At 45.7% G+C, this 24,730-nt stretch overlaps 1 protein-coding gene across 1 annotated transcript in view; it reads left to right on the forward strand.

The window, feature by feature from the left end:
• Positions 1 to 9,441, forward strand: part of RIOK2 (RIO kinase 2) — a 119,303-nt gene extending 109,862 nt beyond the window's left edge. The window contains exon 10 of the mRNA XM_075325067.1: positions 2,758 to 9,441. Within this exon, the coding sequence (XP_075181182.1) occupies positions 2,758 to 2,919 (162 nt within the window). The 3' untranslated portion in view covers positions 2,920 to 9,441. The remainder of the gene's footprint in view (positions 1 to 2,757) is intronic.
• The last annotated feature ends 15,289 nt before the right edge of the window (positions 9,442 to 24,730 follow it).

Genomic DNA, 24,730 nt, shown 5'->3' on the forward strand with positions numbered 1-24,730 from the left:
CTGGCTCCTCGGCCTCATCGCTCCTCTGCCTCTGGCTCCTCGCTCCTCTGCCTCTGGCTCCTCGGCCTCTGGCTCCTCGCTCCTCGACCTCTGGCTCCTCGCTCCTCGGCCTCTGGCTCCTCGCTCCTCGGCCTCTGGCTCCTCGCTCCTCGGCCTCTGGCTCCTCGCTCCTCGGCCTCTGGCTCCTCGGCCTCTGGCTCCTCGGCCTCTGGCTCCTCGCTCCTCGGCCTCTGGCTCCTCGCTCCTCGGCCTCTGGCTCCTCGCTCCTCGGCCTCTGGCTCCTCGCTCCTCGGCCTCTGGCTCCTCGCTCCTCGGCCTCTGGCTCCTCGCTCCTCGGCCTCTGGCTCCTCGCTCCTCGGCCTCTGGCTCCTCGCTCCTCGGCCTCTGGCTCCTCGCTCCTCGGCCTCTGGCTCCTCGCTCCTCGGCCTCTGGCTCCTCGCTCCTCGGCCTCTGGCTCCTCGCTCCTCGGCCTCTGGCTCCTCGCTCCTCGGCCTCTGGCTCCTCGCTCCTCGGCCTCTGGCTCCTCGCTCCTCGGCCTCTGGCTCCTCGGCCTCTGGCTCCTCGCTCCTCGGCCTCTGGCTCCTCGCTCCTCGGCCTCTGGCTCCTCGCTCCTCGGCCTCTGGCTCCTTGGCCTCTGGCTCCTCGGCCTCTGGCTCCTCGGCCTCTGGCTCCTCGCTCCTCGGCCTCTGGCTCCTCGCTCCTCGGCCTCTGGCTCCTCGGCCTCTGGCCTCTGGCTCCTCGGCCTCTGGCTCCTCGCTCCTCGGCCTCTGGCTCCTCTGCCTCCTCGCTCTTCGGCCTCGTCGCTCCTCTGCCTCCTCGCTCCTCTGCCTCTGGCTCCTCGCTCCTCGGCCTCTGGCTCCTCGGCCTCTGGCTCCTCGGCCTCTGGCTCCTCGCTCCTCTGCCTCTGGCTCCTCTGCCTCCTCGGCCTCATCGCTCCTCTGCCTCTGGCTCCTCGCTCCTCTGCCTCTGGCTCCTCGCTCCTCTGCCTCTGGCTCCTCGCTCCTCTGCCTCTGGCTCCTCGCTCCTCGGCCTCTGGCTCCTCGCTCCTCGGCCTCTGGCTCCTCGGCCTCTGGCTCCTCGCTCCTCGGCCTCTGGCTCCTCGGCCACTGGCTCCTCGCTCCTCGGCCACTGGCTCCTCGCTCCTCGGCCACTGGCTCCTCGGCCTCTGGCTCCTCGGCCTCTGGCTCCTCGGCCTCTGGCTCCTTGCTCCTCGGCCTCTGGCTCCTTGCTCCTCGGCCTCTGGCTCCTTGCTCCTCGGCCTCTGGCTCCTCGCTCCTCGGCCTCTGGCTCCTTGCTCCTCGGCCTCTGGCTCCTCGCTCCTCGGCCTCTGGCTCCTCGGCCTCTGGCTCCTCGGCCTCTGGCTCCTCGGCCTCTGGCTCCTCGGCCTCTGGCTCCTCGCTCCTCGGCCTCTGGCGCCTCTGGCTCCTCGCTCCTCGGCCTCTGGCTCCTCTGCCTCCTCGCTCTTCGGCCTCTGGCTCCTCGCTCCTCGGCCTCTGGCTCCTCTGCCTCTGGCTCCTCGCTCCTCGGCCTCTGGCTCCTCGCTCCTCGGCCTCTGGCTCCTCGGCCTCTGGCTCCTCGGCCTCTGGCTCCTCGGCCTCTGGCTCCTCGGCCTCTGGCTCCTCGCTCCTCGGCCTCTGGCTCCTCGGCCTCTGGCTCCTCGCTCCTCGGCCTCTGGCTCCTCGGCCTCTGGCTCCTCGCTCCTCGGCCTCTGGCTCCTCTGCCTCCTCGCTCTTCGGCCTCGTCGCTCCTCTGGCTCCTCGCTCCTCGGCCTCTGGCTCCTCGGCCTCTGGCTCCTCGCTCCTCGGCCTCTGGCTCCTCTGCCTCCTCGGCCTCTGGCTCCTCTGCCTCCTCGGCCTCGTCGCTCCTCTGGCTCCTCGCTCCTCTACCTCTGGCTCCTCGCTCTTCAAACTAAATATCCTCAGTAACAGCTGCCATCTCCTATCTCAGTAATGGGAGAGTATTCACTAAATACAGATTTTACCTCCAGAATTGAGAAATTTGATAATGACTGATCAATTCTGTTAGAGAAAACAGCAGATTTCCCTGATAAGATATGACAGTTGCTTTTTTTTCATGTGTACTATTGATTTATGATATAAAAATTTAAAACAGCTTAACAATTTAAAATGCAGTTTAACTGAGGATGGTACTCACAATCGGTGGAGGGGAAAGTGAATGGAAACACGGACGCTGTAAAATACTGATGGGAGAGCTGGTGATAATGGACACCTGCCTGCAAACTCTGTTCTCTTCTGTATATGGGAATTCTTCTCCCTGTGCTTGCTTTTTTTTTTTTTTTTGATCAGTTAAAAAAAATGAATAAAAATGTATCTTAACTAGATCAGCTCAGTGTGTGGCCGCGCGATTTCTTCCTCCAGCTGAGGAGTAGTTGCCAGGATGCTCCTGCATCTGGCCGGCAGGATGGAAGGCATTATATCATGAATTTCTTTGGGAATTCATAACTCCCCATGTTCTCAGAAGAATCTGCAGTGTAGGAGGAGGTGAGACATCGCTCCAGATCTCCGCTGTTTACTGCTCCACACAATTCTATGTTTTCCTAGCAACAAAGCAGCATTATTTAATAGAAAAGGATACAATACATGCACGGAATACTATCTCCTCTGCTGTACTACTAAGCACAGAGCATTATTAACTTATTCTTAATGCATTGGAGAGAGCTTCCCCTTTATCTGTGTGTCAGACTTCTTTACTTTTTGTGATTCATTGGGTTTTTTGTTTTTTTTTCTCTCTTCATAGGAACTTGTGAAGCAGAAGGTGAAGAGGCAGATGACAAAGCAGCAAAAATCTGTCATCAGAAGACGACTGCAAAAAGGAGAAGCAAACGTGTGCACCAAGCAACGGCGAGAGAACATGTTCAACATTAAGTGTAGTGTGGACGCGGCCAACTTCTGGGGATAACGTCCTCATCCCTTTAATATTTACATCTATGCAGTTGCTTCTCTTTCTAATATTAATGTGCTTTTACCACTTAAAGTTAATGAATATATTTCTTATTCTGGATTTCCTGTTGTTTTTTTTGCATTACTTTCATATAGAGTCATACTAAGATTTTATAGCTACGGCGATCCAAATGTAACAACTGCTATAAAGCAATGGCCAGAGACTGTGACTAATGGATCTAAAAGATGTGGATGAAAATCTGTTCCTTGAGAGCTGAAGTTAGATTTTAAGAAAAGTATCTGCAGTTTAGGGAGTTGTCCCATCAGTGCACCTCCTGCATGTGGCATGATTATTCACGTGTACCAGAAAACAAGAGTTTATACCAAACTAGAATGTTGGTTAAAGGGATATTAGTCACATGTGTCCACTGGTTGTAGCAAATGTTAAATTGGTGGGGGTTGCTGTTAATGATCAGCAGACTTTCTAGTCCACACAAATAGCATGGGGTAGTCTTAATGGCCACACAATAAGCCTTTCCCCCCTGCTCCGGTCGCGCGGTCCGGAAGCGCTCTCAAACCCCCCCTGCTCCAGTGGCACGGTCCTGGAGCGCTCCCCCATGCTCCGGCCACACGGTCCGGAAGCGCTCCCTCCTGCTCCGGCCGCATGGTCCGGGAGTGTCCCCCCCCCCCCCCCTTCCCCACCCGTGCTCCAGTTGCACGGTCCTGGAGTTCTCCCCCATGCTCCGGCCACACGGTCCGGAAGCGCTCCCTCCTGCTCCGGCCGCATGGTCCAAAAGCGTTCCCCAAACCCCCCCCCACTCCAGTCGCACGGTCCTGGAGCGCTCCCCCATGGTCAGGAAGCACTCCCTCCTGCTCCAGCCGCACGGTCCTGGACTGCTCCCCCTGCTCCATTACATCATTATGTGGAATTCTAGTTATCACTGAGATCCCAGAGGGCAGAGGCTCACCTTCCCCCAAGCAAAATATTTGACACCTTTCAACATTGTAAAAACTTGAAGAAAAGAGTTTTATTACATGGTCATATTAAGTCTTCAAAAGCAAAGACTCGGCTATATAATACCCATAAAATTAGCTTTATTCCGGTCATGATGCAAATGGTTATGAACATAAAAAGAAAATTTAAATATATATTTACACTAATATTTTTGTTTTCCAGATCTAAATATGTTGTCTATTATGCAAAAATGATTCCAGATTTGCATGTTTAAACAGCAGATATTTACATGCCAACTCTATTTGAATTGAAATAGATAGGATCCATTAATATTTTACGAAATTACAGATTTGTATTTAAATCATTTAAAAAAACCTTATCAATATAATGCAGGTATGGTTAAAGGATTGATCCCTGGCATCTAAGGTATGAATATGTTACCAGAGTAAACCCCTTAGCAATTCAGGATGTATTTCCAATTTCTAATCTTTCTCTAGCCTGTACACACACTCTAGGCTTACAGTTGTGCTCAAAAGTTTACATACCCCGGCAAATTTTTTTGCTCTTTTTTGCTTTTTTTTTTCCAGAGAATATGAATGGTAACACAAAAACATTTTTGCCATTTATTGTCAAACTACTTTTTCTCTTTTTTTTTTTTTAATCATAATGACTACTAAAAACTGAGCAAATTTCTGGGATCCAGACAGACTTTCATCCAGCCACTGATGTTTCTGGATTGTGAGTCATGGGGAGAGCAAAAGACTTGTCAACGGATCTACAGGAAAAGATAGTTGAGCTATATAAGGCTATGTGCGCACTAGAAAGTGACTTTTTCTTAATAAACTGGACCGTCTGAAAGAATCCCGCACCCGTGGTAAAAACCGCGGTAAAACCGCACCCACGTTTTTGCCGCGGATTTACCACGGATTTCCTGCAAGTTGGTCCCCGTGGATTTTTACCATGATCTATGGCAAAAACCGCAGGCACCTGCGGAAAAGACGTGACATGCTCATTAATTCCGTAGCGGAAAATCCGCGGGTATAAAAAAAAAAGCGCAGTGTGCACACAGCATTTTTTTAAAACCCGTAGGTTTTGCTGGGGAATTGACTGCAGCAATGTTAGACACATTTTCTGCAGCAAATCTGCTGCAAAATCTGCTGTAAATCCGCAGCGTGCGCACAGGGCCTAAAACAGAAAAAGAATACAAAAAGATATCTAAGGAATTGAAAATGCCAGTCAGCAGTGTTCAAACTGTGATTAACAAATGGAAAACCAGAGGCTCTCTAAAAACCAATCCACAAGCAGGTAGACCAACAAAAAGTTTGGACACACCTGCCAGGAATATTGTATGGGATGCAAAGAAAAACCCACAAATAACATCAGCTGAAGTATAGGACTCACTGAAAACTAGCGGTGTGGCTGTTTTAAGAGGCACAATAAAAAGGCACTTGAAGAAAAATGGGCTGCATGGTCAAATCGACAGAAAAAAGAACATTACTGTGCAAATGCCGCAAAGTATCTCACCTACAATACGCCAAACAGCACAGAGAAAAGCCCCAAACTTCTGGAACCAGGTCATTTGGATTGATGAGTCCAAAATCAAACTTTTTGGCCACAACCATAAACGTTACATTTGGAGAGGTGTCAACAAGGTCTATGATGAAGGGAACACCATTCCTACTGTAAAGCACGGAGGTCGATCGCTGATGATATGGTAATATGTGAGCTACAAAGGCACAGGAAACTTGGTCAAAGTTGAAGGAAAGATGAATGCAGCACGTTATCAGCAAAAACTGGAGACAAATTTGCACTCTTCAGCCCGGAAGCTGTGCATGGGATGTACTTGGATGTTCCAACATGACAAGATCCAAAACAGAAGGCCAAGTTAACCTGTCATTGGCTGCAGAAGAACAAAGTGAAGGTTCTGGAGTGGCCATCTCAATCTCATGACCTCAATATCATTGAGCCACTCTGGTGAGAACTCAAGCGTGCAGTTCATGCAAGAAATCCCAAGAATTTACTGGAACTGGAGGCTTTTTGCCAAGAAGAATGGGCAGCTTTACCATCTGAGAAAATAAAGAACCTCATCCTTAACTAACACAAAAGACTTCAAGCTGTCATAATTGTTAGAGGGGGTAACACACGGTATGAAGAACTGGGGTATGTGATGTTTTGATCAAGGTCATATTTGGATGTTTTTGGCTGTCATTACGATTTAAAAAGAGAAAACGCAGTAGTTTGACAATAAATGGCTTCACCCCACCACTAACCTTGAGTGGCGGGAAAAAATGAAAAAATGTATGTTCTCATTCATGCTCTCTGAAAAAAAGGCAAAGAAAGCAAATACTCTGCCAGGGTATGTAAACTTTTGAGCATAACTGTCTGTGTGTGTGTGTATATATAATATATAATCTATATCTATATCTCTGGCAAAAATTAAGGGGCCACTTCCAAATTTTCAGTTTTTCTGATTTTTCTCTCTATAGGTATATTTGAGTAAAATGTAAATTGCTCTTTTAATCTATAAACTACTGACATGTCTCAGAATTTCCAAGCAATAAATATAAAATTTATTTTCTGAAAATGAGAAATGGTCAAAATAACAAAAAAATGCATTGCTTTCAGACCTCAAATAATGCAAAGAAAACACGTTCATAATCATTTAGAAACAACAATACTAATGTTTTAACTCAGGAAGAGTTCAGAAATCAATATTTTGTGGAATAACCATGATTTGTAATCACAGCTTTCATGCATCTTGGCATGCTTTCCACCAGTCTTTCACACTGCTTTTGGGGGTGGCCTTATGCCACTCCTGGTGTAAAAATGTAAGCAGTTCTTCTGTTTGATGGCTTGTGACTATCCATCTTCCTCTTGATTACATTCCAGAGGTTTACAATGGGGTTCTTGTCTGGAGATTGGGCTGTCCATGGCAGTGCTTTGAGGTTGTGGTCCTTCATCCACACATTGACCTAGTTGTGTGGCATGGCGCATTGTCCTGCTGGAAAAAACAGTCATCAAAGTTGGGAAACATTGCCTGAGCAGAAGGAAGCAACTGTTTTTCCAGGATAATCTTTTATGCGGCTTAATTCATACGTCCTTCGCAAAGATTAGCCTGCCCAATTCCAGCCTTGCTGAAGCATGCCCAGATCATCACCAATCCTCCACGAAATTTCACAGTGTGGCTTGTATGCATCTCCAGGTCTCAGTCTAACCATTAGACAACCAGGTGTTGGGCAAAGCTGAAAATTAGGTAAAGAGAATTCAACAAACATCTTTGCGAATGATGTATGATTCAAGCCAGACCCAGACACCCCCTCCCCCCCCCCCCATCAATCGGCAGCGTGTTTAGGTCTGTAAGGCTACTTTCACACTCGCGTTGAACGGCGTCCGCTGCTATCCGCCACCTTGAGGAATTACGGTAACTGTTGCAGGAAACCATTTTATTCCTCATAGACTTCTATTAGCTACGCATGGCCTTGCGTTGCATGCGTCAGCCGACGCTGCGTTGCATGTAGCGTTTTTCTGTGCTTGGCGGCGTGTCAAAAAAACGCAACCTGCAGGATTGTTTTTATAATGGACGCTTATGGTGGCGGATTCCGTTAGAATGCGTCATTTGACGGATTCCGTTAACGCAATAGTCTTTACACATCTGGGCATGCGCAGTTGTGTAAAGTCAAGAAAAAAAACTAACTGCGTTATTTTGTACGATCCGTTGCATCCGTTGTGCCACTATATGCAACGCATCCGTTGCATCCGTCACACAACGCAATGCTACGGATCCCGTCCAACGCAAGTGTGAAACTGGCCTAAAGCACACAAACACGAATTTAAAATGATTGTTAACTTTTTAAGTAACTTTTTAAATGCTTTACATAAACTGAGTCTGTCAGCATAGGCACTCTGACCACACCAAGGGTGCACCTACAGTTTTGTGACCATCCCACCTACTTGTTTACATTTATCTTTACCTACATCTTCCTTGTTTGACAGGTCTGGCTTTATAGGAGTCAGAGGCAGGAGGTTATACATGTAAGGCTGTTTTCACACTACGTTTTTTTAACATGCGTCCTGAACGTTTTTTAACGCAAAAACGGATCCAGTGCAAATGCATTTTCATTTCAATGCATTTGCAATGGACTCGCGTCAACATGCGTTCACCTGCGTTATAGTGAGGATCCAGCGACTTGCAGTTTTTTAACATTTTTCAAAAACGCTACTTGTAGCGTTTTTGAGCTGCGTCCAAATACTGCAAATTGCTGGATCCTGACTATACTGCATGCAAACGTATGTGAACGCTGGCATGCTGATAGACAGGATCCTGCTTGCTCTACTGAGCATGCCCAGAAACCAGCCTCGGGTGATCAGTCCCTCTCTCCCCCTCCCACTCTCTCTCTCTCTCTCTCTCTCTCTCTCTCTCCCCCCCTACCTCAGAGCTGCAGACACTCGTAACCAAGGTAAATATCGGGTAACCAAACAAAGCGCTTCTCTTAGTTACCCAATGTTTACATTGGTTACGTGTGCAGGAAGCAGGCAGCCCGACTCCTAGCAGCTGCGGATGCTCGTAACCAAGGTAAATATCGGGTATCCAAGCAAGTTACCCGATGTTTACCTTGGTTATGAGCCTCTGCAGCTGTCAGATGCCGGCTCCCAGTCTGTCACGTTCAGTTCCCCTCACTCCCGATCACATGACTCCAATGCCTGCCCATAAACTTAAAGTGACAAGATCCTGCAAAATAACACATGCGTTTGCATGCGTTGTTTTGCTGTAAAAGCAGGATCTGCTTTTACAGCAAAAAACGTTCATGACACATGTTAAAAAAACGTAGTGTGAAAGCAGCCTAAAACAAGTAGATAAGAAAGTGCACTGATCTGCTCACCACACCAAGGGTGCACAGAGTGTCTGTGCTTCATGTAAGCAGTCATTTTGTGCTGTCAGGCTCCTTTTAACTACAGAAATGCCTATTCATTCCATGTTGGCTCAATATGGTGCCATGCCATCACAGTACAAGGCGATAATCTTAGCAAGTTGCAATAGTGTTTGACAGTTTAATAAATTAACATTTAATTTGATTACAAAGGCCATGTGCTTTTTATATAGTCAAATTTGGAATAAGGTGGTCTGATGGGGATGTCGTCCATATTTTTGAGGATGAAAGTCATCATCCCCATTTCCATTAACATTTATATGAACTAAGTTTGTGTGTACAGGCAAGATGCACATACTGTACACGTTTAGCTCAACCCAAGGATATTTCTTTGTCTTTACACCCCGTAAGCAATCTTACTAACGAGCTGTAAATTTGTTCCGTTTAGTAGAAGTGAATCCATATTTGGCTGTGCCCTCCATGGGTGCAGCGCTGGGGTCCTGGGTTCAAACCACACCAAGAAAAACATCTGCAAGGAGTTTGTATGTTCTCCCTGTTTGTGTGGGTTTCCTCCGGGTTCTCTATTTTCTCCCACACTCCAATGACCTAGTGAATAGGAATGTAGATTGTGAGCCCCAATGGGGACAGTGATGATCATGTCTGTAAAGCTCTATGGAATTATGGCTCTATAGAAGTGAATAAATAATAATATTGACAAGTGCCTACACCGTGCAGACGTCTCCCTCTACCCCAGGCATTTATAGCTACAAGTGAGTTCAGCTGAACTGATATATAATTTGTTTCACAGAAAAAGTTAATTATTTTACAATATCACACTCACTTTACAAAACTGGGCATTATTCTGCAGGACATCTGGAAATATGACGTGTGTGAAAATATGTTAGCAAGCGAAGCAGGGAATGCAGGAGCAGATCATTGGGATAGGCAAAAAGGAAGGAGTTTTTGAAGCTTAAATGGAACCAGTCAGCAAGTTTTTAGAACCCAAACTAATGTCATCAGTAAAGTACCTACAATGATGATTACTTCCATAGCTTTATATTACAATTCCATGTCTCCAGTTTCTCATTGATCATTAAATTCTTATGCAAATAAGCTCACAAGTGTAGGTGCTTGGGCTGCGCTTACAGCTTTCTGGCTTCTCGGTCCTTTCTCTACTCGGAGCGGGCCTGCCAGTGATTGGCAGCTCATTCATCTCTGCGACCTGCTTCCTTGACCAACATCTCACGACTGTACTCTCATGATGTTGTGAGAGCAGGAATATCCATCTACGCATATTCTGCTCTCAAGAAATGACGGTGCCTGGTGATCTCAGGGAAGCAGCTTGCAGAGACTGACATCTCACACAGGCCAAGCCCCTAAACTTGTGAGATCTATCGCATAAGAATTCTCCAACATATTGTGAGAAAATTTAGAAACAGATTGGTAAGATAAAGGTATGGGAGTAATCATCATTACAGATACTGTACTTTAAAGTGGTGACATTACTTTGGTCTAAAAACCTGCTGACAGGTTCACGTTAAAGGGGTTGTCCACTACTTTGACACTGATGGCCTATCCTTAGGATCGTTCATCAATGTCTGATCAGCTGGGGTCCGACACCCTGCACCCCCGCCGATCAGCTTTTCTTGGTCCCAGCGGTGGCAGCAGGCAGCCGGAAATGCTCAGTTCCGGCACTGCTCCGTCTTCTGATAGTGGCCGGGTACTGCACATCCGCCTCCCATTCTAATGAATAGGAGGCGGATGTACAGTACCCGGCCTTGGCTGTTATCAGAAAACAGAGCAGCGCCAAACCTGAGCATTTCCAGCTGCCTGCTGCCGGGACTGGAAACTGCTGATTGTCGGGGTGTCGGACCCAGGTTGATCAGATGTTGATGACCTATCCTAGGGATAGGCCATCAATGTCAAAGTAGTGAACAACCTCTTTAAGTTCCTCAAATTTCACTTTACATGGTCACTATATTTTCAACAAAATGCATAAATTAATAATACAAGTGAGTATAAGAAACTTTGTAATAATTCTTATCAGAGAGATGTATTTCTTTTCTCTACATATGAGCCATTTATCCCATCCACTTGTGAAAAAAAAACAGCTCAAATTCATCTTGGTTATAGTAAAATAGACTGTAACCTGGCACCTCACTGTGCTGGCAGAGTCTGTACATGGCGGAGGAGTAATAGGATAGGCAGATTGAGCGGCACCGTCAAGCAACTTTTACTTTACTCTAGTGCTGGATTCTCAGCTACACAGCCTGGTACTGCTGTACAATGTCTTCCCTAATGCTTCTGTCAAGCAGGAATCCTGTGTATGGAAGACATTACAACTAGTGTAACCCACTAGCTCAAAGACAACCGAAAATTAGAGAAAAAACTTGTGGAAAAATGCAGGATACAAAAATATAAATGATCAAAAAGTGTTATTCCTCGTCCACACAAAGGGCAAGTTATTCTGGAAAATTACCTGAAGCGTGTGTGCTTTTTTTTTTTTTTTAGCAGGTAAGTAATCTGCAGGAGGGGTAACCAGGACTCGCTGCACAGCACTACTGCAATGCTGCAGATGGAAGTTATCCTGGCCAGCCTGAGGATCTACAAGGGTTTATTCACACATTGTGATTTTTTTTTTTTTACCACACCATTTTATCTGGGTGATAGGGGGTTGTTAACATTTTTGTAAAACAAATATTTTTTGTGACTGACATATGAGAATAAATTGTTACTAATGTAGCGCTTTGCAACCATGAATTCACAGACATTGGTGATTTTCAAAAGTCATAATATTAAGAAATCTGGGCTCCAGAAGAACTTGCATGACTTGCCAATGTTGATCCAGCACATGGATGTTCCGATTACTCCTATTGCAGTCATAGTTAACATAAAGTGATGAGCGAGCATTTTTGGGTCTCGTAAGGAGCATTTTGCCACTATGATGGGCTCGATTCGATAACCTCTTATAAGATCTTCTTGAGTTCCCTATAGACATTATACTCAATTAACTAGTCGAGCCCATCTGAGCATCAAACTGCTCCATGATATATAGAATCGTGATAAAGAGTGGTGGCTTTTACTAGGAAAAGAGAACATATAACATATCCATGATATAGATGTATGTAAAGAACATGAATTTGGCAAGGTGATGGATAAAGAATGCAGGCAAAAGTGTCAACTATTCCACCGAACTAATGAGGTCATATAAACTTAATAAAATATGAGCTGTTTCTACAATATTTTTTTGTATTTTAAAGCTGGAAACGTTTTTTTAAGACTTAGTCATCTAGGCAATGGATAATGTCAGAGACTCCAGCTGCTCTTACAGTCTATCTTCCCGGATGAATTTATGGTTACCATGCCAAAGATTGCCCATCCTTTTATGAAGAAATGAAAAACTATGATTACTGGAATGATATACTGCCGAGCCGCTAACATTAATGATAAATCCAACATTCCTGATGACACATTGTACTGGGAAATCATAAAATAGGTCAAAGTGTTGAGGGAAAAAAAAGCAGCCCATGTAATGAGAGAATTTGATGAATTATTAAAACTACTAAAAACTTGGCAATCTGCTACATTTCTGGGAATATTATACTTCGAAGTGAATTAGAAATCTGGAAAGACGATGTTGAAGGCGTCCTCCACGTGAAGCGTTTGTTAGTACTGGATATGGTTTTATCCGGCGTTTTAAACTTCTGCCTGCTTTGATCCCACAGAAGATAATATCCAAAAGGAAATGTTTAAATGCATATAATTAAGGAGACACTATTAATTAAATAGTAGGTCAGATGAGTGGCAGCTGCTCCAGTGATCATGTTTCATCGAAAAACGTTAAACTGCACCATTCTTAAGCATGGAATGGTCAATGAGACAAGAAAGGAGCCATCAATGGAGGATTAGTTGGCACTGCCGCGAGGAAATGCTTATGGGGAAACGTCCTTTCATGGTTCAATGAAACAATATCCTCAGCTCCTTGACATTAAAATGACTTGTTTCAAGCTGTTTACTTGCATCTCTGGAAAGCGTAGCACAATCCCGGGGAAAGACTTCTTCATGTTCCCTTCTCCGGTAAAGACTTTAGCCTTGAGCAGAACAGCATTTCCTGTGTCCATTGACTTCAGTAATTCCCTTGCATCCACTTATCCTACATCTGTATGTTCTCTCCTTTTCGTCTGTAAATACTTATTTTGAAAAGTAGGTGGTCACATTGGCAACCAGGACTCATAATGTCTTGTACTTCGGCCCACCACCAAACAACGCCGGACCTTACAGAGAACAGAGAGCGTTACATGGTGATTAGTGGAGACAGCTGCAGCTTGTGACAAACACATTCCTGGGTTTGGATGCTACTCCATAGCCAAACTTTATCCAATATGTGCGAAATATTAAATACACGCTTAGTCTCATGCACCCACGGCTAAGACATATACTGTATGTCCAGATTGCTCCGTCCAAAACCTTCTTGTTGGAAATATGCGTGTTTTGCTTCTGTTCTGCGACATACATACAGAAAGAATATCCTTTTCACTCCATATTTGCCACAGGCCAGCTGCTGAATTCAGCCAATTATGAATATTGTAACAATTACTGGTCCTTAATTATAGGAACTAAATCTTACATGCTATTTCCATGTGTTTTATAGACTCGTACCCCAGATGTCCTGCAGAAACAGTTGCTGGTTTGGGCATTTGGAAAAGGTTATGTGACTGGTGTATATATAATAGAAACTAAAATATAGATCTAAGCCAGTATTAAGGGTAGATATATATCTTTTTATTTTTATATATATATATATATCCACAAAGATAAAACCACTAACAGGTGAACTGAATAAAATAATATTGGCACAATGACATCTTTTATGGGAGAGGATATAATAGGCAGCATGTGAATAGTTCATTATTATGTTTCATGTGTTCAAAGAAAAATGTGATAACTATAAGGTTCTGAGCCGCTCTGACTTCCAACCATTTTGCAATGGCTAAGTAGCTGGGCCAGAACGTTTCCAATATGGCAGGTATTTTGCTTCCTGTTATAGAAAATTGGCCCAAGAAAGTTCAACAGGTGACACTCTAATAGGCTCCCAAGGTTTAATGCTGCCTGTGAAGGCTGGCCTGTCTGCTCCAGTTACGCAGAAGGGCTAACCACAACAAATACTGCTGAAAAGGGTAATGCCAAGGCCTTCTTCACAAGCCCGATGTTTTCATGTGTGTTCTAGCCAGGTTTTTTACAGATAGACTATAATGGGTACGTGTTCCATATGGCAGTTTACATGTCTTGATTTTTTTTTTGTCTTTTTTGCGTTTCAGTGGTGCACAAAAAAATAAAAGCTGAGACATCATCCAATTTTGATCCGTGTCACAAATCAGCCATGCAATTCCATGGGTCAGTGAAATACTCATCAGCACATCGATGGCCTCCTACGTGCATCCTGTTGCTGTCCATTTTTCATTGACTTCTTAAAAGAAGAAGCTCAAGAAATCTTTTCCTGTTTTCTTTGCATGCTAGAAAAAGTGATGAAACACTGACGGTACAACTGAATCATTAAACAAACACTAATGAAAATCTCATCCAAAGCACTGATGAACATTGGTTTGTTTTTCATGTGCGCAAAAAACAAAAACCGATGTGTGAAACTGGCCCAATTATTACAGAAAGGAATCAGAACAAGCAGTGCATCTGTACCGCCCCGCGGGCTCGGCTGCGACCGCCGAGCCGCTCGGATCCGTGCTCGTACTGCGGGTGGTGGCTCGAGCCTCTCACGGACCCGGGGGTCACGTCGCTCTGCAAGGGAGTTGGCGCTACACGCGGGGACTTGGGTGAGGAGTTCCACGGCCGGGGCTGCGGTGGTTTGATTTGGGATGTAAGTTCGTGACGCCACCCACGGGTTGTGGTGATTGCAGAAGGTATGGGGGCTCCTGGGAGCGGTGTAATGGCGCAGCTAGATGTTGACCCCTCCGTGGGTAGGAGGTGTTGGTCCCGGGGCCCGGTTGGCGAGGGCCGGGGTGCAGGCTGTAGTGTTGCGGTGCGGTGCGGTGCCTGATGGCACTGGTGTACTCACTATGACACAAGACACCGGAGTTTCTGGTAAACCAAACGGAGTGATGAACGGGGCCCGCAGCCGGCTGCAGCTTCTCCCAGAATAGGTTGGTGGTTTCCGCCTTTCTCCTGCACCTCTGTGTGTAAATGTGTGACTCCTATGCCTAGACACCGGTAGTCCGCTCCCCGACTTGTATATGCCATAGGAGCCCGTTTGCCCGCAGACGCTGGCCCTTTGGGTCTCTATGCCTTGGCGGGGGCTTTACCCTGTATGGTTGGCTGTTGTCTTCTAACGGGGCTTATGTGGGATAGGTCCTTAAGTCCAGTCCGCAATCAGTTGATTTGACTCGGCCCTGTCAGTTCAGGGCTTTGTACTGGGTCTGAGTACCCCTCCTGGTGCTCCGGTTTCCAATCGGTTCCCCGGTTCGGGACCGGCGGGCCACCGCCCGACCCCGGTCCCTACGGTTCTTCCGGCTATAATCCCAGCTCCTGCAGGCGGCCACCACCGTCTGCCTCCTTGCCAATGGTGACTGGGCTCCGACCCAGCCACCCGGTAGTCTCTTGGCAAGCCTGGACACAGGATTGCCTGTGAACTTGACTGCTCTCTACCTCCTCTAGACTACTCTTCTCCTTAACTTGAACCTGACTGTGTTTTCCCGCCTCCAGGCCTGTGAACTCCTTGGTGGGTGGAGCCAACCACCTGGCTCTGCCCCCCTGGTGTGGACATCAAGCCTGGAGGGTGGTGACAAGGTTTTTAGTTTGACTGGTGTCACCTAGTCGGGAGGGGGTGTGATGTTGTGTGTGACTACCTGGGACGACCTGACTAGTCCAGGGCGTCACACATCCCAGCTTACTGCATACAAAGTTGCATATATGCAGAATGGTCAGAGTGGAAACGCTGATCCTTGGCCCAGACACTGTCTGTCATGCGGTGGTGTGCTGCACTATACGCACCAGGTGTCATGGTGACTTCGTACTCTGTTCACTCTGCAAAGTCTGACACGCCACCTGGTGCTTTTGTGCTCGCTGGTGATCGGTCTGGCAGGAGTTAATTCCTGCTAGCCAGTGGGTTGCTGCTCAGGTCACATGTTACGGAAGACCTATCACAGCCGCCTCTGCCCTTAAAAGATGGTTGATCCTGTTCCTACATGCTGAGTATAGTGAAAGCAATACTGGTCTTGGTGCATGGTGATTCAGCTGCTGGAACACTACTGTATGCTATCATGGTGTGTTGTGGAGATACACTTGTTGCTGTGTATTTCCTTTTCTTGATTTTCCCCCTGAGCACAATATGTCTTTACCTCTGTGAGTTAGAGTTTTAAGTCCTCTGTGTCTGTCTATTTGTGTGGGGATTTATCACTCTAGACCCGGCCCCCTCCTGGGGTGAGGGTGAGGGGGTATAAGACCAGGGCTTCGCAGGAGTTAGGGTTACGCTGGGGGTCCAGACCTCGTCACCTCACCATCAGGCTTACCTCTAATATAAGGTAGAGCTAGGGGCTCCCCTAGCCTGAGGGCCAAATTAGGAGTCCAGCTAACCAGTCACTTCATCATTATTGTGATACTGTCTCTGTGTAATACTATTGTATGTACTGAGGATTTCAATTGCGTTAGGGCAATGACAACCAGAGACGAGTTCTTGGTGCAAAAGACGTTTTATAATATGTAACCGCAATATGTGCACAGAACAGAATATACACAATAATAAGTAACCGCAATATGTAAACAGAACAAAATATACACAGTAATATGTAACCGCAATATGTACACAGAACAGTATATACACAGTGGAACATAAACACAGTAAATACCTGCTGGGTTCAGAGCAAAGGGGAATTCCCGGGGCCGCGCACTGGACTCCCCCAGGGAGACCACCAGAAGCGAACCCCTATACAGGGGCTGTCCGTCAATCACCACAGAAGGCCCAAATGTACAGCAGCCAGGACACAAAAGGGCAACAGATATAGTCCAAAAAATGTCCGTACGTGATGTGAGTCCTAGGGTGGATATGAACGGAAGGGACATGGCAGAAGTGCCGACCAGAGACGGCACACAGAGTCCGAGCACAGTTGGATGAGAGGTGAAGTCCAGAGCTGTTGTCAGGTGTTTCAACCGGATCCAAACAGCAATAAGGAACCAAGAGCAGCAGGGCAGGAGTAGACAGGAAGCAGTATACTCAGGCAACTAGACTAAGCTTAGGGGCTGGCTTTTAAACAGATGAACAGGAAGTAGGGCAACAGAACAGAAAACTCCATGTTAACATAGTGCAAGATCCTTCAAAAGAAAACTGGAAATCCCAGAACGCTGACACTTTGTTCTATGAATCATATTTTATTTTACATAAGTTAAATAGTCAGGAGAGTGTGTGTCACCTGGGAAGACCTGACTCTTAGATACAGTGGTATACTGTGGGCAATGTTTTGCTGGGAAACCTTGTGAATGTTTGACACTTGCCACTCATGTAAACATACAGACCAAGTTCAGTCCTTCATGGCCGTGTTCTTAATGAAGGGGCCTCTTTCAGCAGGATAATGCAGGAAAATATTGACCTGGCATCCAATTCCACAGCTCCTAATACATGCAATTGTGGGATACATGAAGGACTTTACAACTTATACAAGTATTATACGTAGTATTTAATGGGGAGTTTAAAAATTTGCAGAAAAAAAAGGATTCTTGGAAATTAAAAAAGTAAGTATTACTTATTTAATATGTTTTGTTTACTATCTTATACATTGCCCTATGAATAGTATATGGGGCCCTTTGCAGTCCAATAACTCTGCATGACGCAACCCTTAGTGTTTCTGTGGCAAAAGCTACTTGCTGCTCTCGAGGTAGAAGTGATCGTCCCTTTACCTCTTAGGTCCCTGTGTGACTGCACCAATACTAATGGTTCTCCTCTGCAAAACACACATATATATATAAAAAAGCAAACTGTCTTTCTTAAGGTCCCTATACACATTAGATGGCAGTCAGATGAATGATGCTTTGGCCAATCGGTCAACCGACAACCAGGCCCGGATTGGCCAAGTTCCCCACCGGGCAAATTTCCAGTGGACTGCAGTGATCAGGTAATTAGTGGGCCACCAGTCACTTTAATTCAAATAACTTACATTCTGACACACCGGCCTCCAGGCCATGTACACAGGCTGCTCCTGCTCCAGGCTTGTCCTCTCCTTAGCCAGTCACTATCAGCTTTCCGTTACCTTCTTTCAGCCTATGCACAGCGGCGTCTGAAGAGACACCCAGGCAGTTTTCAGCTGGAGGTTAGGATGGGAATGGTGACTGATGCCTGTCAGCTACTTCAGAGAAGTGATGGCCGCACAGTCAGAGATTAGAATCAGGGATTTCATGACTTTCCTTCTGGAGCTCCATGTCGGCCGGTTGGTGCAAGATTAAATTTCTCATCCACACACAGCACTGACCGAGCATGGAGCTTCGAGAAGAGTCACTAATTATTGCTTGTAATTTGTAACAGGACTGACTGCTGTCATTACTGCTCTGCCCCTGATCCTATTCACCCAATCCACTTATCATTGTGATTTTCCATAGGACTACAGATGACATTATCACTACTTTATCTAAATTAGGAGAGTTATTACTGTATTATTCGGAGTATTACCTAGTACATATAATGTAGTACATCACCTGCAGTCCTATGTAAAACCACAGATAACACAGTGAACTCTCTGAATACAGATAATGTACCATAGTAGATGTTACCTGCAGTTCCAAGAGACATGACTTTATCTGTGATGTTACATAGGACTGCACGTAACATCTATTACATTATCTGTAGTCAGAGCGTCATCACTGTTATCTGTGGTAATTTTTTTGGGGGGAGCATGAAAAATATGTCTTGGGCCCTTGAGCTTCCCTGACCCTAGCAACTCTTCTGCTATATGGTGTATATACACCAACCCCAGTGTATCCTATTTAGTGTATATACATCAGCCTCAGCATCTCCTTTATGATGTATATACACCAGTCCCAGTGTATCCTACTTGGTCCATATACATCAGGGTCTGCATCTCTTTGATGATATACAGTGACAATCAAAAGGGTAACAATGTTTTGAACTTTGACTTTCAGGCTCCAAATCTCACCATCCACTAAAGCTTTGAGCATGAGACTACCTTCATTTTATAGACAATCATTGTGGCTATCTCATAAATAAATTTGCTTTACAACTATTTAGCATATGATTAGGTATGCAGATTATTGTCATGTCACTGCATTGTTTCTGTTTTTGTTCCTAAAAATCTAAATTTTTATTTTTATTATTTTGTTAGTATTTTGTAAATCCATATTTGGCTTTCAACAATGCCTGAATCCTTCTGGGCATGCCGTCTATCAGATTTAACCATGTCACAACCAAAATCTGATTCCACGTCTCGTCTACACAGTCACAGTGTTGGTGAATATTGGTCCATTCATTTGGGTTTGTATACAGCTTTTTCTTCAACTCTACCCACAAGTGTTCGATTGGTTTGAGGTCTGGGAACTGTAGGGGCCAATCCAATTTAATTGTCATTAAACCACTTATTTGCCAATCTCGACATATGCTTCAGGTCATTGTCCTGCTAGAACCACCATTTGGTCCTTTTCATACCCATAGTACTAAAGTATACAAAGTAACTCATCTTGTAGGATTCTCACATATAGCTCAACATTGAGACCACCTGTGATCTTGGCCAAGTATCCAATGCCTTTGGCTGTGAAACAACCCCATATCATCAGGCTTCCTCTACTGAACTTGACAGTTCCTTCAATTTCTCAAACAACTCCTTTTTTCCTAGTTTGTTCCAGACCCATTTGCACCAATCAAAGCCTAGTCTATTGACTTTCATCTCATTGCTCCAAATCATCCATTTCCAATCTTCTACTGTCAACTTTTTGTACTTCTTTGCAAACTCGAGCCAACACTTCTTATGATGGTATTGAAGTCCAGGATTCTTCACGTTTTTTCAGGCCAGCATTCCAGACTTATGTAACGTGGATTGTACGGTGCTTGCATGGACATCTGTGATCTGAGTATCAAGAAGCATACGAGCCACCTCTTAACCACCATGTTTGTCGTGCCAGAACTGGTAGACCTTATGATGAGCCAACTTCTTGACTCCTGATATTATGCCTGGACTTCCACCTCTTGGCTTTTGAATGGATGGGCAGATTTCATTTCACATTCTTCCAACATGGCACTCACATGATGCAGTTTCAAACATTTTCTTGGTCGAGAGACCAGTATCGATGAGCTGCATGATGCTGTTTCTCTTTTCTTGGAATATCTTCTCAAACCAGTGATCTTCTATGTGATGTATACAGCATAATTAAGTATATAGTTTAGACCTGTGTATATAGTAAGGAGTTGAATGTATAACCTGACAAGCAAAAGGGTAGGAATGTTTTGAACGTTTGATTTTCAGGCTTCATATCTCACAATCATCTTGGCTATCTCATACAAATGCATTGCAACTATTGAGCATATGATTAGTTATACAGATTATTAATCTAAATTGAAATTTTTATGATTTTGTTAGTATTTTGTAAATCTTCCTTTGGCTTTCAGCACTGTCTGAATCCTTCTGGACATGCCCTTGATCAGATTCAAGCATATCTTAACCAAAATCTGATCCCAGGTCTCTTCTGCACAGTCTCAATGTTGCTGCATACTGGTCTAATCACTTGGGTATGTACACAGTTTTTTCTTCAACTCTACCCACAAGTGTTCGATTAGGTTGAGGTCTGGAGACTGTGGGGGCCAATCCAGCACCTCTACTTCATTGTCGTTCAACCATTTCTTCGCCAATTTTGATGTATGCTTCGGGTCGCTGTTGTGCTTGAATACCATGTCATCCTTTTCATACACATAGTACTCAAGTACTCACATCTAGCTCAGCATTGAGACCACAGTCGATCCTGATGAATTATCCAATGCCTTTGGCTGTGTGTGTAACAGCCCCATTTCATCAGGCTTCCTCCACCAAACCTAAAAGTTCCTTCAATTTTTTGATCCGGTAGCCCTTTTTTCTCTTGTTTATTACAGACCCATTTGCACCTATCAGAGCCTAGTCTACTGGCTTTCATCTCATCCCTCCAAATCACCCGTTTCCAATATTCTATTGTCCACTTTCTTTGTACTGCTTTGCAAAGTCTTCATCTTTTTTTTGGATAACCACTCCAGACTTGTGTGACATGTGTCACATGGTGCTTGTATGGACATCTGTCAGCGCACTATTATGAAAGTTACAAACCACCTCCAATGCCATATTTGTCACATCAGAACTGATAGACCTTGTGATAAGCCGACTTGTTGACTCTGATATTTTGCCTGGACGGCAACGTCTTGGTTTTTGAATGGCTGGACAGACTTCATTTCATATTCTTCCAACTGCTATGGCACTCACATGATGCAGTTTGCCAATGTTCTTGTGTGGCACCCAGGGGGCAGGGGGTTAGCCTTACTCCTCGCCGGGCCAGTAGTGTTGGTTCTGGGGATGTCAGGGTGGCCCTGCCCGGCTTCGTGTCCCGAGGTGTCCACAATAAAGGGGAATAAGAGGTGGATGTTTGTCGTGATGCCACATACAGAATCTGGCCAATGATTTAGCCACCGCTGCTGTCACTGTCCTCCAGGGCGGATGGTAATAGCAGCTGAGATGGTTTCACTCCCCACAGGTGGATTGGGCCCCGGGGAGGATGATAAGGGTAGTAGTAGTGGCGGTGGTCATTGGCGCTGAGGCGCGGGGCGCAGGTAATAAGAGTCCGAGTCAACCGCTGTGGTTCCAGGTGTCTTTGCTCATAGTTCTTTAAGTAACCCGGTCGCAGCTGCAGTAGCACTGGTCACTGCTGTGATGGGCCCCGTCGACCTCGGATAAGTTGGAATAAGCCACCGGTGTTTGGAAAAGGTTCTTTCTAAGAGTTGCCCCTTCAACAGTGAGGAACCCGGGCTGAGCGTTCTTCTCCAAGCCTAGGCTCCGTGAAAGAAAAAGATGAAAAGAAGATGGGGTGTCATGTCACCAGCACTGATGTCCCGGGTAGACTGACTGAAGATTGTGTGAGTTGCTCCTATGTGGCGACTGGAGCGGCAGGGGCGCCACATTCCCTCACAGAAGATGGTAGCACTCCCAGGCTACAACCAAGCAAAATTAGTACACCGCAATTTTTCAATATGCAATTAACAATATAACATTCTTCCCTTTATGGGAGACACTTCACATTCAACAGTTTCCAACATTTTCAACGGTTACCGGTCAGCAGTATCATCATGCAATAAAATATCAACATTTGCACATGAAAAACAAAACAGTTATTCTTCCTTGACTGCAGATGGTGCCAGAAAGCTGGTCCCAGCCCCCTGGATCTGGGCACTCAGACGACATCCACAGGCAAAGTGTCCAGCTTCTTGACAACATCGACAAACTGCAATCAGAATGTCTATGGTGTCAGGAGCGGGTTTCTTTAAAGCAGCAGCCCTGGAGCATTCCTCCGGTAGAACACTCTGCAGAAGCTGGATCGCTATCACCTCAATCTTTGCTCCATCGCGTGGCTCCAAAGGTTTATACTGCCGACACTGGACTTCTCAGGGACCCAGGTGAGCCATGAGAGCCATCAGGGAAGCATCGATCGGAGGGCATGGTTTTGACAGATCCCAAAGTCCTTCCCTGCCAACACTTAACAGGTTGATTCTTCTGAGCACCGCGGTGCCCGCTGCTCTCCAGGAGTGCAAAGCTTTGAATCCGGCAGCTCAGGTGTCACGGGTGCGGTGTCTGAGCCATCCTGGTCCTCTCTCTTAGTCAACAGGGTCTTTCCTTATGGGTTGGTAGCTTTTGCCTTCAACAGTGGGGCCTCTGTTCACGTGTTTTTCGGGGTGCCACCCACGATGGCACGCCTCCTTTTCTTCTTGCGCGGAATGACTAATGGCGACTGTCCTTTCAATAAATCTGGTTTCAACACAGTCTAATAAGGCGCACAGTACCCGGGTTATGGCAGGGCACGTTATCCTGTTCCCGATGTCAAGTTGTGGCGCCCACTTGGCAGGGGGTTAGGCTTACTCGTCGCCGGGCCGGTGGTGTCGGTTCCGGGGATGTCACGGGTGGCCCTGCCCGGCTTTGTGCGCCGAGGTGTCCACAATAAAAGGGGAATAAGAGGTGGGTGTTTGTTGTGACGCCACCCGCAGTTTGCGGCCAGGGATTTAGCCGCGGCTGTTGTCACTGTCCGCTGGGGCGGATGGTAATAGCAGCTAAGATGGTGTCACTCCTCACAGGAGGTGCAATACTCTGTGGTGACTGGAGCTGCAGGGGCGCCACACTTGGCCGAGAGACCGCTATCGATGAGCTGGATGATGTCGTTTCTCTTTTCTGGTGAAATCTTCTTCATGGCTACTTCTTGATTTGAACTTTTGCTTGCAAATCAACCTAACTAACCTGTTAGGGAATGTGAGAACAGGTTGTAATTTGTAGTATACATGAAGAACATATTTTTTTCCAACACCAAGTGCAAAACAGTAACAATGCAGTAACATAACAAGAATCTGCATAACTAATCCTGATTGTCTATAAAATGAAAGTAGCCTCACACTCAGAGATGTAGTGGATGGTGAGATATGGAGCCTGAAAGTCAAAGGTTTACGACATTGCTACCCTTTTGCTTGTCACTGTATATGTGTATACAGTCTATCACAAAAGTGAGTACACCCCTCAAATTTTTGTAAATATTTAATTACATCTCTTCATGGGACAACACTGAAGACATAATACTTTGATTCAATGTAAAGTAGTGAGTGTACAGCTTGTTTAACTGTAAATTTGAAGTACCTCTAAATAACTCAACACACAGCCATTAATTTCTAAACTGCTGGCAAAAAAAGTGAGTACACCCCTAAGTGTAAATGGCCAAATTGTGCCCAAAATATCAATATTTTGTGTGGCCACCATTATTTTTAAGCACTGCCTTAATTCTCTTAGACATGGAGTTCAGTAAAGCTTCACAGGAGCATCTGGAATCCTCTCCCATCCTCCATGATGACATCATGGAGTCCGTGCATGTTAGAGACCTTGCTCTCCTCCACTTCCTGTTTGAAGATGTCCCATAGATGTTTAATAGGGTTTAGGTCTGGTGACATTCTTGGCCAGTCCAGCACCTTTTCCCTCAGTTTCTTACCAAGGCAGTGGTGTTTGGGATCGTTATGTTGGAATACTGCCCTGTAGCCCAGTTTCTGAAGGGAGGGAATCATGCTGTGCTTCAGTATGGTATAGTACATGTTGGCATTCATGGTTTCTTAATGAACTTTAGCTCCGTACAGCTAGCAGCATTCATGCAGCCCCAAACCACGACACTCCCAGCATTCTACAGTTCAAAAGTGTACATACCCGGCCAGATTTTTTTGCCTTCTTGGCCTTTTTTCAGAGAAAATGAATGATAACACACAAAAATTTTTTCCACTCATGGTTAGTGGTTGGGTGAAGCCATTTATTGTCAAACTACTGTGTTTTCTCTTTTTAAATCATAATGACAACCAAAAACATCCAAATGGCCGTGATCAAAAGTTTACATACCCCAGATCCTAAAACCATGTATTGCCCCCTCTAACATCAGTGACAGCTTGAAGTCCTTTGTGGTAGTTGTGTATGAGGCTCTTTATTTTCTCAGATGGTAAAGCTGCCCATTCTTCTTGGCAAAAAGCCTCCAGTTCCTGTAAATTGCTGGGCTGTCTTGCATGAACTGCACGCTTCAGTTCTCCCCAGAATGGCTCAAGGATATTGAGGTCAGGAGACTGAGATGGCCACTCCAGAAACTTCACTTTGGTCTACTGTAGCCAATGCCAGGTCAACTTGGCCTTATGTTTTGGATCGTTGTCTTGTTGGAACGTCCAAGTACGTTCCGTGCGCAACTTCTGGGCTGATGAGTGCAAATTTGCCTCCAGTATTTGCTGATAACATGCTACATTCATCTTTCCTTCAACT

The sequence above is a fragment of the Anomaloglossus baeobatrachus genome, chromosome 1 (assembly GCF_048569485.1).
Source record: "Anomaloglossus baeobatrachus isolate aAnoBae1 chromosome 1, aAnoBae1.hap1, whole genome shotgun sequence".
Taxonomy (NCBI): Eukaryota; Metazoa; Chordata; class Amphibia; order Anura; family Aromobatidae; genus Anomaloglossus; species Anomaloglossus baeobatrachus.